The sequence below is a fragment of the Eutrigla gurnardus genome (assembly GCF_963514095.1).
Source record: "Eutrigla gurnardus genome assembly, chromosome: 20".
In the NCBI taxonomy this organism is placed as follows: Eukaryota; Metazoa; Chordata; class Actinopteri; order Perciformes; family Triglidae; genus Eutrigla; species Eutrigla gurnardus.
The window spans coordinates 12651813-12667232 of NC_139931.1; the positions used below are offsets into that span (position 1 = coordinate 12651813).

The 15420-nt window shown below is 41.6% G+C and overlaps 2 protein-coding genes across 3 annotated transcripts in view; one reads left to right on the plus strand and one right to left on the minus strand.

Moving 5' to 3' along the window:
- Positions 1 to 210: 210 nt before the first annotated feature.
- LOC311031155 (alpha-2,8-sialyltransferase 8F-like) lies at positions 211 to 7882 on the plus strand. The gene is made up of 7 exons (XM_084037293.1): positions 211 to 847; positions 928 to 1002; positions 3698 to 3772; positions 4114 to 4258; positions 5567 to 5679; positions 5799 to 5891; positions 5969 to 7882. Exons 1-7 carry the CDS (start codon positions 747 to 749, stop codon positions 6429 to 6431), a joined length of 1065 nt encoding a protein of 354 aa, XP_083893419.1. The 5' UTR covers positions 211 to 746; the 3' UTR covers positions 6432 to 7882.
- Positions 7883 to 12756: 4874 nt separating this feature from the next.
- Positions 12757 to 15420, minus strand: part of gjc1 (gap junction protein gamma 1) — a 32928-nt gene continuing 30264 nt past the window's right edge. For both annotated transcript variants that reach the window (XM_084037469.1, XM_084037470.1), the window contains one exon: positions 12757 to 14291. In XM_084037469.1, coding sequence (XP_083893595.1) covers positions 12786 to 14237 — 1452 coding nt within the window. In that variant the 5' untranslated portion in view covers positions 14238 to 14291 and the 3' untranslated portion in view covers positions 12757 to 12785. The remainder of the gene's footprint in view (positions 14292 to 15420) is intronic.

The window sequence follows — 15420 nt, forward strand, 5'->3', positions numbered from 1 at the left end:
TAATGTCTAAAGACTGCATCTTATTATTATTTTATTATTATTTTCATCTATGATGAACTTCATCCAAAAAATGGTGGTGCAGCAGAGACAAGCAATTAATCATTTACTTTCCCTCCAGGAAGAGATTATTTCAGATGTAGATACGATAGATCAACAGTTACAATAATCATTGACATCAGAAAACAGATGGTACAGTCATGTAGGACACTACCCAGGTGACACACCCAATCTCAAGCACATCACACATTCAATATGGTCTAGATGCTCACTGGAAATTCACCAGACCTTCTCATCTGTTAAGGAACTATTAACTTTATTCAAGAACCCTGTGTCGCTGTTGCTTTTTGAGGTCTGATTTCATCAGTTACACAATCTTATGAGTCACTCTGATTGGGTGGAGCTCCAACTTTGGGGTTGTAGTGGACTGGAGAACTGTGAGTTTTCCTGTGTCAACACATGACAAAAAGAGGGGGAGCCAGGTAACAGAAGATGGGCGGACCAGAGAGACATTAAGGATTTAAAGCAGGATGTGGAAAAGATGATCAGTTTCATCTGACATGGACACAAGTAGGAAGAGTGGTAGACGAATCGGAGGTCCACAGAAGACAGAGAACTTGCTTTAACAAGAGGCAGAAGACAGGTGATTAATTGTGGAGAAATCAAATTAAGGCTAAAAACTAAGACCCTTATGCCCTAGGCAGAAGGTGAGGGGGCTCGTGGGTGAAGTTAGCTTAGAGGGGAGAGGAATGAGGGGAAAGCTCTTGAAGTCACTCTTCTCTTTTACTATCACTTTCTTCTTCTTGGGGAGCTTGGTGACCGCTCTCATCTGGTGCATGGTCGACAACAAGTAAGTGGTATGTAAACCTTTCAATTTCCCTAATGCATCAGCATTTTACTTACTTGTCCTGTTTCTCTCTTCCTCCACAGTAATGTGGATCCTTATAGACCCCCTCCTCACAAGGGGAGCCCCCCATGGCCCTCCGACCTCTGTAAAGGCTGCAGGTGAGAATAAACACGTCACTGCTTCTCATGAAGGAACCTTTTTGTTCATGCCTTCATCAGGTCATGTCCTGCCAGCGTCGCAGGAATTATACACCTGACTGTATATTTGCATATATGCAAATACACAACAATGATTGTCCCTATGAAAGGAAAATACTGGCAGTTGTGTCCCCATCACTGTGTTAAGTTTACAGTTACCCTGTTATCTACTTTACAATACGTTACAGTAATAAAACCATGTACTGAAATACAGCACATGATTTTTACAGTAACGTATTTACAGTTAATTTGTCATGACTGTGGGTTTTGTTGTTTTGGTTTCTAGGGTTTTTGTAGTCATTCTGTCTTGTGTTGTCACTTGTTTTTCTTGTCTTGTCCATGTCATGACTGTGGGTTTTTGTAGTGTTGGTTTCCTGTTTTATTTTGTAGTCCTTCTGTCTTGTGTTGTCACGTGCTTTGCTTCCTGCCTTGGTTTCCCTCCATTTTTTTGTCTCCTAGCTGTGTCTTATTGTCTCGTTAGCCTTGCCTCTTGTTCTCCCCAATTACCATAGCCTGGCCTTGTGTCTCCACACCTGTCTGTCGTAACCTTAATCAACCCTGTGTATTAAGTTCGTGTGTATCTGTTCTGTTGATTGTACGTTTTTTGTCTATGCTTTGGATTCTTGTTCTTTGTTTCTTAGGGTGTGTGCCTGTTTGGTCTCCCTGAGTTTTTGGACTTTGTTTTTTTGTTAGCTTATTATTTAAATAAATCTTTTTTACTGCATTTGGGTCCCTACCTCCTTCATTCCGAGTACCCTGTGACATATTTACTGTTATAATACTAGGTACTAAAACATGGTATAGTGCTGTATGAATTTACGGTATATTCACTAGTGCAGGCTAGTTGCAATATTGTTTTTTTTCCATCAACAATTGAATCTCACCATAATCCCGAATACAATGCTGTGCAGTTATTTTTGTAAATAAAGCATATTACTAGCTGAAAGTCAATTAATATGAATTAAGCACTGCACTGTAATTTCAATATATGCTGAATGCATTTACATTTACATTTAGGTCATTTAGCAGACGCTTTTGTCCAAAGCGACTTACAATAAGTACATTTGTCAAAAGAAGGAAACAAGGAAACCACAACGTATCATTGCCGATAAAGTAAGAGCTAAAAATAGAACAAGTGTAAGGTCCTCATCTGAGTAAACTAGTACTTCAAGAGCAACAGTGAATGCTGTATGAGCTAGTTTAAGTTTTTATTTAAGTTAGTTAATTAAAATGCAGCAATGAGAAAAATATATGTATAGGAAGAGACTTAAAATATAAATCATGTAACCTTTATTTAAACATTAGCACCAAATGCAAGGCTTAATAAACGTATTCCATTTTCCATTTCACTGCACATATTCAACAGTTTTAGCGTAACTGGTTCACTTAGTTTGAGATATTACCCTTTTTTTGACTAGATATTTTACCTTTTTATTAGTGAACTGCCCCTTAAGTTATTTAAAACGCTTGCTTTGAAACTTGAGTCACGATAAAACTAAACATAATAATGAGATATAAAATAAATATAAATAATAATAAAAAAACATAGCTTAACTCTGAGTCCTAATAACTAATCAAGCAAGATTCTGCTTTATACACAATAACATCAAAAGGCAAAACAGAATAGCACTCCTGTCCTGAGCATCCTGGGACAAGTGAACATAATCCCTTATTTATTTTCACACAGGTTTTTTCTTCAGCCTTCTACATTATGAATATCCACATTTTTTTTTTTTTTTTTAGTGCAATATAACATATTTAGTCACACACACACATAGCGGCTCTCATTGACCAAAATCCCACTCAAAGTCTATGAGGTTGGACACACGGCGATCGACTGTGACAGACCTCTTCTGAACAACAATCTTACCCCAGCCGGCCTTGGATCCTCTTTCTCCTTAAGCCTGAAGACACAGTAGTCTGAGATTAGAGGTTGGATAACAATGTCTGCTACTGTATAAAGAGGGCTGGGTGATATGGACATAATTAAATCAAAATACGTTTGACTGAAGACAACACCAAAAGAGTGTTTGCACCCAATTCCGTGTCTAAATACAGTTCAGTCAGACGACTCACATTTAGAATGTTTATTGTAGCAACGGAACATAGTTTGAGGTTGGCGTCTAGGCTCCGGCATCATCACTCCCCATATGTGATTAGAGATGATGGGAAGTGATGAAGTGAAATATCTTAACGCCTCGGAGCCTACAGGTGGATGCTGGGGAGGTGGAGGGTTAGCAGCAAGCAGACAGCAATACTGACGTGGCGGCGGGGGCACTGACAGCCGAAAGGGGGAGATGGGAAGCGTCGTAGCTTAAATAGACTGCCAAATAGGGAGGATGTGAAGGAAGAATATTATTGGAGTATGAGGTAGATCACATGAGTATGACGGAGCAGCTTGAGTTGTCCGCCTGAACTCGCAGGCTTCACTCATTAGTGTTCCATATGTGCACGGCCTTTTGCTCTTAAACGTCACTCCCACTATAATACCGTTTTAATGGAAAACCGTATGTTACTTTCACAACTTGGATGTTTTCTTACAAATTTGTTACTGTGTGTGTGTGTGTGTGTGTGTGTGTGTGTGTGTGTGTGTGTGTGTGTGTGTGTGTGTGTGTGTGTGTGTGTGTGTGTGTGTGTGTGTGTGTGTGTCTCACAGGGAGGTCATCAACAATGTAAAATGGCGTTACTCTAAAACCTGGAAGAAGCGGGAAGACAATTACCAAAACATCAGGTCATTTATTTTGTATTTGTTTTATTTTGTATATTGCAAACAAACAAATTGTAAATAACTGCCCATGCATGCAGATAAGCCAGTCTCATTAGAGGTGGGAGAAATAATCGATTCTATGATGTATAATGCCTTGTTGAACAATTCTGCATCGATGCAGGAAAGTCTATGATCGATTATTAATAAAATTCATGCAGTCTTTACACATTCAACATGGCAGGAAATGACTGAGCAGCTGTGACAGAAAAAAAAAATAAAACCACCGCCAGCATTTAAAAGCTGAAGTGGTAGAGGTATTTATTAATAATCGATTATAGACTTTATATATATATATGTTTATATAGATCCCAGCTGAACAGCAAGTGCCATGGTATTGACAAGGCCATCATAACCCAGAGCAACACTCCAGTGGGATCAAAGCTTGTGTTCGACGGAGAAAAGTGGAGGGGCCTCAAGGTGACCCCGGAGATTTTCAGCACCTTTGCAAAGGTATGTTTGTCATTCATTCATGTATATTTACCACATCTGGTGTCTTGATTGATCCTCATATAAATGATCACAGAGATGATTTCCCTGCTTTAGGTCATACTTACATGTTGGCTATTTGACACACTCAACCACAAAATACATGTTTATGATTGAAAAAAAAGTGTTAAAAATCTGTATCTGTCATACAGTATAATGCGACTTAAATTTTATATTTATTGTGTTTTTATTTATAAAAACTAAATTTTACGAATCCAAAGTTTCACCAACCTCACTCCCCACTCATCAAATACAGACATGTTGTAAGTTTCATGTTCATTTAAGAGACGTAGTAATTTTAACCTAAACCATGATGTTTTTTACAGAGGATTTAATTTTTGTTCTTCCATGATTTGGAAATGGCTTCAATCTAAAAAAAGAGCTCTTTTCCTTACTTGACCCCAGCTTTGCACACAAGCTGTCCCACAGAACAAAGTTGATTGCAAAGCGAGGCGGCATACAAGTTCAATATAACAATAAAAGTAAAATGTGGATGTGGAGGATGAGGTTCAATAAAGCAGCCATGTGATAACAATATATAAAGGGATCTATTTTATCCAAATGGGTCCAAAGTACATGGCGGAAGTCAGTGTTATAAATGGAGCTTTGAAGCCTCAAAGAAAGGAAAGAAAAATTAAGAAAAAATTCACAAGAATGTAGGAAATTCAGTGAAATTTCTGCAAATAATGCGCCTCTTAACAGCAGGGAGATATGTGCCATTGACGTCACCACACCTCATTTGAAGACCAACATGCCCAACGCTGCACAGATGGGTGCAAGAATATTGGTGTTTGTGTGTGAAAATTCTCAACTCACGTGTGTCGAGGCACCCTATAGTCTCTGTATGCGATGCATACTGTCACACGAGGCATTGTGTCATTAGCCGTTGGGCTAGTGAGAATGTGACTGAAGGGGGGGAAAAGAGGCAATGAAATCTATAAACACACAAGTTGTGAATACAGCGGGGGATTTGCAAACATTTTTTATAACCTTATTCAAGCAGTTTTGTTGCCTAAACCTAACCCGTCATTTATGTGCGTTTCTGCGAGTATGATACAAGGCTGATATGAAACTTGATTTTGGTTCATAAATGTCGAAATTTAACTTATCCCGGGATTAACGATGCCAACATTATTTCTGGCAACTGGGTTGCAGATCCAGCCATAGTTTACCCTGCCTTAATATGGCTCTTTGTCTCACACACAATATATTATTATCTATATCAATGTTCTTGTTTTGTAATAAATTTTCCGTTGCTGATGCTGATTCCAGGAGCATCCGTTTCCAAATAAAACATGGGACACGTGTGCTGTTGTTGGGAACGGAGGCATCCTGACCAACAGCAGCTGTGGAAAGATGATCGATTCAGCTCAGTTTGTTATCAGGTGAGAAAGGTGTCCAGTGTAGTGGACTGAAAGGCTGATGACAATCTTTATCAACAGAATTAAACTCATCTCTGTTGTAATTCTATATAACATTCTCTATATCTTTGTTACTTGTTCAGGTGCAACTTACCTCCTTTGGGAAAAGGCTATGAGAAACATGTGGGCATCAAGACTGACCTTGTGACGGCAAACCCAAGCATCTTCTTAGAGAAGTGAGCAAGAGGATGCATCACTGCACCTTAAAATGTTCCTTTTGTCTGGTTGCTTAACAAATGCTGTTTATTTTTAGGTATGGGGCTCTGATGGGGCGTCGCCGTCCGTTTGTGGAGAGTCTGCGTAGCTATGGCAACTCGCTGCTGCTACTTCCTGCCTTCTCTTATGGCCAGAACACTCCTGTGTGCCTGCGGGCCGTCTACAGCATTGAGGACTTTGAAAGCCCCACCCGGCCTATCTTCTTCAACCCTGAGTACCTCCAGACTCTGGCCCTCTTCTGGCGCTCCCAAGGCCTGCGAGCATCGCGGCTCAGCACCGGCATAATCATGGCTAGCCTGGCACTGGAACACTGTGCCAATGTACATCTGTACGGGTTCTGGCCCTTCAGTAATCACCCACATGAACTTCATACCTTGACTAACCACTACTACGATGACAGACAAGCTAAAACAAGATTTCATGCCATGCCGGCTGAGTTTGACCTCTTGTTGCGGCTGCACAGTCAGGGTGTGCTCAAGCTTCACCTGGGACATTGTTGACCAGGTGAAAAGTAGTTCCCAGGTCCAGGGGCAGCTGCTAGGACAGGCCCAAAGCCTTGTTTGTAACCCAGTCTTTAATATACTTTTGACTAAATTGCCAAATCTATTTTGGATAAAACATGATAAAGAGCCCCTATAGAAAGAAGAACATTTTGCTCTACATACTCAAAAACTTTCTGCACACTTGCAGCTGCCTTTTTAAAATTGTCTTTGCGCCTGCCCCTCAGACAGCCTGAGTTTGCCAGAGGCTGATAAGAGTGTTCGAGCAAGACAGACTTACAGGGACTTACTGAGTTGGCAAAGCCAAAAAATATTTGCGCTGAAATCCAAATTTAATAATCACAAGCCTGTGAACATTATAGAATTATAGTGTAAAGTTGTGATTTCTGTCATCCGGAACAATAATGTACAAGCTGTACTCGGTGAGTCCCATTTTGCATCACGTGGATGTTTGTGATTTTGTCTCTGAACAACACAAGGTGCGAGGGGAAAATTAAGTCAAAGTCAATGAATATTAAAAAAGAAGGATTTTTTTGTATGTTATAATTGGCCCAAAACGTGCCAAGATTTATCATGAAAATACAACATTTCTTTACACATTCTTCTGGAACACAATATGATCTGGCGTTTTATAAACATATTTTTCCACAACCTTTTTATATGCATTCCTCTACAGATTCTCACGTTGGGCTCATCTCTATGTTACCATTTCTATATTCAATGCAGCTGTGATATCAGTGGGCTATACATTACTGCACCTTCCACTTCACTACGTTCCTGCGTGAAGTGCTGGAGGGCAGCCCACAGTTTCTGAGAGGAGCAAACATGCAAACATCTGGATGATGATCTCTAAGACTCATTGCAAGAACCACTTGGAAATAACTAAAGAATCTCCTCTTTCCCTGTCCCCAAATCATGATGGTAGCTTGTGTACACTGCATCCAAAATCACATCTCTGTAGGGTTAGTACATCCGGCCAATTAGGACAATAATGGGATGAAGTGTTTGTTTCTTTTTTTGAGAAAATAGCCCGTTGCCACAAGTTGCTCTCCCAGACATTGCTCATGGGATTCCACTCATATCTGCAGTGACCTCGTTGTACATCCAGCTGCAGCACTCTGCTCAGTCCCACTGGCTTGTCTCTCCAGGGAAAGTTTGTTTTTTTTAATTTCAGAGAATCACAAAAACGTACTTTTCATTTTTGTTGTCTATTATTAATGATGACGGACTAAATGATAGTGAACTGAATGGAATTCAGTGGAAAAGAGATACATATTAACCTGTATAGGCCTACTTATTTATTCAATTCAGAAAATGTTCTTTCTGAGCATTGTTGATGATCCGTCTGGATTGATTGATTAAACAAATAAATGTATTATCAAGCATAAACATTTTAAAAACAATGGCTCAATTGGAACAAACATTTAACTTATGATGCACTGGGGTGAAGTCAATTACATTTACTCTCATCACTGTAACAAAGATGTGTCTTGTATTTTTTGGAGTATTTTTAAATTTGAGTGAATATGACAAAGAATTTGAAGTCAATCAGCCATTTGAATTTGATGGGCGTCCGAACCTATTCGAACCCGAATATACGGACGAAGAGTTGCGGGAGCGCGATGAAAGGGCTGCCAGACAGCGGACTGTGCAGCCTCTGCACTGCTGAGGATGCAGCGATCTGTGTTCGTCAATCGACTTGTAGGGACTTAATTTCAAGATGGCGCCAACCGGCAAACGACTCAAGGTATTGGTTTTATAAACAGTTTTTAATAAACAATCTGTACATTTACAAAGTTGTCAATGTCTCGTTTTATATGTTAGGACACTCATTATACTATAAAGAAGTGTTTGGCTACTTTGAGTCTGATGCCCCCTATCCCACTCTTAGCAAAAAACTGGAACTTTTTTACACCGGACTTCCCCTTTAAGTGCTCTTTCCATCCCTGGTAATGTATTAATGTAGTCAGGGGCGCCACTAGGGATTTTGGGCCCCATGAAAAGAATCTTTACAGGGCCCCCCAACACAGCGGCTACATTTTTTGATGCTATTTTACATAGAATCTGTGGTGCTGTGTGACACCTCCGTTGGCTACCTGCAGCTGATCCAGTGGACTGAACCATTTTACGTAAATAGAGGGGGGGGGGGGGGCCTGCAGGCGTTGATGTTTCCAAAACAAATAAAGTTATTGTTACCAGGACATGGAAAATAAAACATTTGTGATCATATGTTAGTTCATAACTTAGTGTCATCATTTTTTCTGTATTATAATTTCATCATCATTAGGGGCCTCTCTGGGCCCCCCTCAATCACGGGCCCCTAGAATCCGTCTCCTTTACCCCCCCTTTTCGGCGCCCCTGAATGTAGTTTTAAAGTCTCACAGACTCAGGTGTTCTGTCAACACAAGCTGAAGTTCAACTGTCACTGAACGAAATGTAAAAAACAAAATGACAAGGCTGACTTGAGCTGAAGTGACATCTCCTTGGTCTCCAGTGTTGTTCCTGCTAGTGACACAACATCAGCCCTTGTGACTGTAGACCCTGCTCTCAACCAATGAAAATCAAACACAGATTTCATACTAAGGACAATACTCAATCTTCAAGAGTGGGAAGCCTTTAATTTCAGTTTTATTTAAGTTTCTTAGCTGTGGAGGCCAAACAAAAGATGCTGAGACCTTATTCAATATGCATTTCTGATTTATTTTTGTAGGAAAATAGGTCTTTTTACATGCAAATATTTTCATCAAAGTATATGAAAAAAAATTGCTGGGAATACTAGAATGGCACTCAAAGAAATTTACATTTTACAAAAGGCATAGAAAAACCACACAAACACAAATGTATGTATGAATCAGAGTTTGTACCGGTAATACCACTATTTTATTGTCACATCCCACATGGGTGACTATAAGGGTGTTTTCACAAATTCCTCTATAAACCAACCAAATTCACTCTGTGTTCACAATGACCAGGTAAAGGGAACTGCAACACAGACTTGAAGCAAACCGTACTCTGATCACCTTCCTGAGGAAGTCCGAGTATGGTTCGTTTCAGAGTGTTCACAAAAACAAATGCTGAGTCATCACTCTAAGATAGTTTGTTGGGCTGAAACTGATGTTTGAAAACACCCTAACACGGACCAAGTTTTACCAGTAAATTAACCACACTAAGGGTGTATAGTGTGAACAGGAACAGGTCTGAGGCCCATCAGAGCTGAGGTGGACCAGAACGGAGTCCTCTTTCAAATTAACTGACAATGATAACACAAATAGAGTCCTTTTTCTGCTGGTCCACTTTAAGGGGACTGAGTTAGGTTCGTTTAAAGAGGACTATGTGAAAACACCCTTTAAAACATGTAGGGAAACATTGCAGTCTTTCTTCTGAACAGACAGACAGATGCTGAGGGTGAACGTTGTGGTATCCCTGATAAACAGACCCACAAAAGACTTCTGATTCAGCCACTGTTTGACATGCTTTCCATTTAAGTTTCTTTACTTCATTCAGCTGCCAGGTATGATGGATAATTAAATAGCTGTCAGTTCCAGCATGTGTCTCTGAGGGTGTCAACATGCATATTGTCAATGTCAAGTGAAACATATCTCAAATTTAGAAAACTTTATCATGTTGTTTTCTATCTTGCAAAAAAAGTATAAATCCTGCACACTGTCATTAGCAATATATCTCCACTGAATATACTTTAAAAATTATTTACTGATTTATTAATTATTTGGGAGTCACATGGTTTTGATATGACAGCTATAATATGCAGAGGAGAATATTCCCTAATACATGAAGTTGTAAAAGCCATTTCTGTCTATTGAGTTACCTTTTTATTTCTACTTTATCTTGGTTTCTCAGCCAACCAGAAGACAAACAGGAAGAGGTCTAAGCCACATAACCTAGAATAGTTTTGGAGATGTAAGGCCAAGCTGCCATTCATGCAGACTGAGCAGATGGGGTCGTTCAGTACCCTCATGGCACCTCCTCAATCGCCCCTTCTTCACTCCCTGAAGTGGTCCTTCCTTTGACAGAAAGTCGCCCTCTAGTGGCTCCTGCTGTCACTAACTACAAAGCATCATTCTGTTATCCATCATACTTAAATCTGTTTCCTTCTCTTCAACAAAACACAATAGTTGAGAAACGTTGCTCACTGGGGAAGAATTTAATGAGGGCTGATTGGCCTCCAAGGGAGGAGGCTGACACTGACTGGGAAACTCTCGGTAAATCACCTGTGGCTTATTGGGATGGAGTGGCATCAGTGGAGCCAGTGTCAATCACTGTTCTGGGAGCAGCTGACTGAAGTACTTCTGGTGATTTATGCTGATGTTTTCTGCAGGCTGGCTGTTCACAAAGTTCAGCCTCAGAATATCACATGAATGATGGTTTGTTGAGTCCGTTCACTATTTACTAGGAAAGACTCTGATTTATTAAATCGAAACATAATGTGCCAGCGTTTCAGCCCCCTCCCACATTACCGTCATAAAAAGAACTGCAGCTTGTCTCTAAAGTCACTGTGGACAAAGCTTGGAATGGTTTGAATAATTTGGCACTTCATATCTTTGTGTCTCTCTCTGCTCAACGTTGTTCAGCAGAACTCCGAACAATGTTGGAAAAGGAAAAACACAACATAGCCCAGAAATTTACTACTTACATTAAATATTGACATTGTAACATACAGGGAAAAGTCTGGCTTTCTTTTTTCACATCAATAAGTCACTGTAGCCGACGTATTATAAAAATATACTGTCATATTTCACATTTTCTTTTTCTTTTTTACAATTGGAAGGCAATTTAAAACACAATAACCATAAATATCCATACAACTTATTCTTTGTTTCTTTTTCCTTATTTTACAAAAAAAAATGTTATTGGAAAAAAAGGAGTATTTTTTTCATATAAAAAATGGCTCAAACATAAAAATCAACTCCATTTTAGAGTTTGCTATTTTACAACCCATTCCAAAAAAGCAATACACATACTGTAATACAAAAAACAAGTGACTTTTACAAAAGGGTTGGTATCACATAGGCATTTTTGCACAATTGGAGTAGCATGGCCACAGTATCCCAAAGCTACAAACAACCAGGCTTCATGGCAGCCTAGCATAAAATCTTGGCATTGACACTTGCATTACACAAACAGTGTTTGGTCTCACTATATTATAGTAATGGCTTTAAACCTTTTCCATTACAACGTGGTGATATTGCAGCCTTTGTGCATTTAACACTGAACTCATTGCACTGAGAATACTAAACTGACACAAGGCTTGTCACTAGAAAAGGAACACTACAGCTGGTTCAGGTGTTGCTGGATGCAGGTAGCATTGGTAACTGCTATCTACTCCCCAATGAAGCCCCATTTACATAGAAGATACCACCAGGGGGCAGTCAACTACAAGGTAGATGAGACAGCCATGGAGTGCTAAGCAGCCTTGTTCAATAGCCATGAAGATTTAAAAAAAACAAAAAAACAAAAAAGAAGTTGAAGATTTAACTATGAAAACGCAATTGCTTATGCACCTTGTTAAAAAGAAGTTTTCAGCAGCTGGTGTAGCACAGCTATAGGAAAAGAACAAAAACACAGGAAGCTATAAACACATGGTCAAATGCAAAGTCACAGCAACATAACACTGGACACTGGAGAAAAAACAGACACAGAACATGACTGACAGGACACAGCCTTCAGGAGGGTGATGTTCTTGCTGTATTATAAAGTCAGTGCTTTAGGCGCTGCCACCAAATTATCTTTCATTTTGTTGCATTTACATTGTTATGATGTTCCTTGATAACACCATTACAGTATGTACAGTATGTCATAGCTTTAGTTTGCCAGAACACACAAATGACATGGCATTCCTTTGCCTTTGTCTTATGATGATATTTCACTTTGATGTCCGAAGAATTAGGATGCCAATGTATTAATGGTGACAATGTCTTTGCAGAGGAGCGGCCAGAAAATTAGCTAAGCCATATCTGGAATCTATCTGATTTGCAACAGAACTCATTCAGTAATTTTCCACTGTTCAAATCCCTAAGATAGGATGAACGAGAAGACAACAGAGGTCAAAATCTGGTTAGGACTTGAGGAGAACGAGACATGTAAACAGGAGACTGTTGCCTACAGTTTGTGTTGGTGTGATTTCAAGTTAAACAACGATAGCCCAGACAAAACTATTTGTCAGCTGCAACATCCGCCTTTTTTGTTTTTTTACACACCTTAGTACACAAACACATATCTTCTCCAGCTTGCAGGATTCTTTAAGGCACAGTGGTGTTTAAATATCCAAGGAAGATTGCAACAACTCAACATCCAGTCTCTAATATATGGTTTCAATACATGTCACTGTTTCTGGGGTTAAATCCATACAGAAGGCTTGCCCTCTCCTGATTTGCTGCTGCTGCTGTTGCTGCTGCTGCCTCCTCCACTGCTGCCTCCTTTCCCATGCTTGAATCTATGCTTACGCTCCTTCTGAGGCTGGGGCGGAGGTTGGGCCTGGATGATGTTACTTTGGGGCTTGTCGTCCTGGTTGTCCCCAAGCTGCTCCTCTGCCCGGTGCTGCTGACTGTAGGCCTGGATGGCTGCCTCCAGTTGCTCATGAGCTTGCTGGATCATGTCTTTGTTCAAAGCTACACGGGCCTCCCCTCCAGTGGGAAAGTTATCCTCATTGCTGCCAAATTGCTGCTGCTCCTCTTGAGCGATGTTTGCCCGGTTCTGCTTGCATGCCATCTTAGCGTTACTAAGGTCTGTGTATGGCATCTGCTCTGGCTTTACCACAATATTGTAGCCAGGTGGAGCTGATGGGGTGTTCCACGAGAAGGGGTAACCCACGTAATCTGCAGCCCCATCGCCACCCACCCCTCCCTCACAGCCTGCCTCAGGCCCTGCCCCGCCTACTGAGCCCTCCACACCCCCATTGGTGCCCAGCAATCCCAGCTGGTACTCGTCCTCCTGAGGTGGGCAGCGCCGACGGCGGAGGATGTCACAGATCGTACCAATCCCCAGATGGAGCATCTCCCAAACGTTGAGCATGAGGCAAAGGACGGTGACACCATACATGATGCGCAGGAAGATGGTCTTCTCTGTCGGCCGCGACACAAAGCAGTCAACGCTGTGGGGACAAGGTTTCCCTGAGCACACAAAAACAGGCATCACACGAAAGCCATAAAGCAAATACTGGCCTGCCAGGAAACCTGCTTCTAGCAGTGTACGAGTCACCAGTTGCAAAACGTAGACTCGCATCAGCCCCTCATCTCTTATACGCTTGCGCCCATCATGTCGGATTTTGGGTCTTGGCGTGGGTTGCAGTGGATCCCGCGGCCTTTTCGGGGGTTCCATCTCTGGCACCTCATAGATCATTGGATCATCCTCCTGATCCTCCTCGGTCTCCTCAATGCCCCGGTGCTGCCGTCCTCCAAAACAGATTTTCCTGGGCTTCCTGTGTGTGTAGCCCCCTCCTCCTGTTTTAACTGCAGCAGAACCACTTCCTCCTTTGGCTTCATCTAAGCGTGCAATCTTGTTGACAGCATAGCCCATGTACATGAGAGAAGGCATCGCCACCAAGATGATCTGGAAGACCCAGAAGCGAACGTGAGACAGAGGGGCAAAGGCGTCGTAGCAGACATTCTCGCAGCCCGGCTGACCCGAGTTGCAGACAAACTTGCTCTGTTCGTCGTAGTAGATGGACTCTCCCCCGACGGCAGTGAGAACGATGCGGAAGACGATGAGCACGGTGAGCCACAGCTTCCCCACGAAGGTGGAGTGGTTGTGGATCTCCTCCAGCAGCCGCGTGAGGAAGCTCCAGCTCATGGTGTCGCTGGACAGTGGGGCAGACAGTGTCCCTCTCTCACCTGTTCACAGACTCTGGAGAAAGTCAATGGGGGAAGGGGGGAAAGGAAGACAGTATGAGTTCACAATAAATGCACATTTTTATAACGTAACAAAGCAAGTTGCAAGTTTGTAGAGATTTTTCTAGACTTTTATCCCTGTGGAGATAGCATTAGTTCTGCAAGTAACAAGATGGGGAAATGGGTGACATTAAAATAAGTGTTCCTCTCGAAGCTCATGCAATCAATATATCCTTAATTTGACATGTTGCTGTTTGTAGCACTAATGCACACACACAGAATTTGGAGCTCAGTACCACAGAGAGGTTGCTGACAAGTTTAGGCGTTTAAGGGAATTAGAGGACCAAACGGGGAGGAAAGAGGATATTGGTATTAAAAAATACCATCAAGCAGCACTGAGAAGGAAGCGAAATAATCCAAATAGGGAACTTGCTATCGCCAAATACACACTCATTTTATTTAACAGACTATCTCCTTTTGAAGAATAAATCCTCTTAGTGAGCCTTCTTCTGTGTGAGGTGCAGTTTTCAGGATTGTATTAACTTGACTGGTATGCTCTGGTTGATAGGTAAATAGCATTGTGCAGTGCTTAGATGCATGTGTGTGTGTGCAAGAAGAGGGACATGTTGCCTATGTAGGTTAGGTCTCGGCTCCAGGCAGTCCATCCAAACCAGCAGAATCAGCAGGTGGCCGGGGCTCAAACCATTGGAGCGGGGATTCGGGAAGCAGACCCACATTAGCTCAGGCAGTGGAGCTGAACCCAAAAAAGCTGCTGTCCCTCTGGGCAGCTTTGGGGGATGAGTATGACACCTCCACTGAACTTTTCCCTTTATGAAGCCGCAATAGCGCATGGCTTATTGTCAGCTAGACTGAGAGGAAAATCCAATGATGAATACTAGCTTAGTTTGGGGTTTAAAGAGCTTCAAGGCACAATATCCTTACCAGGCAGGTTGAGAGCTTAGTCGGGGCGAGCTGTAGCTGCAGCGAGAGGGGAAATATAGCTGGAGGAACAGAGCAGGAGCTCCCAGCCCTCTGCTTTGTGTCTCCAGTAGGAGCAGAGAGGGCGGGACTGTTTTGAAGAAGACTTGAAACATGTGTCTTATTGATCAGTCTGACCATATAAGGACATGCTTGGGCCACAGGAG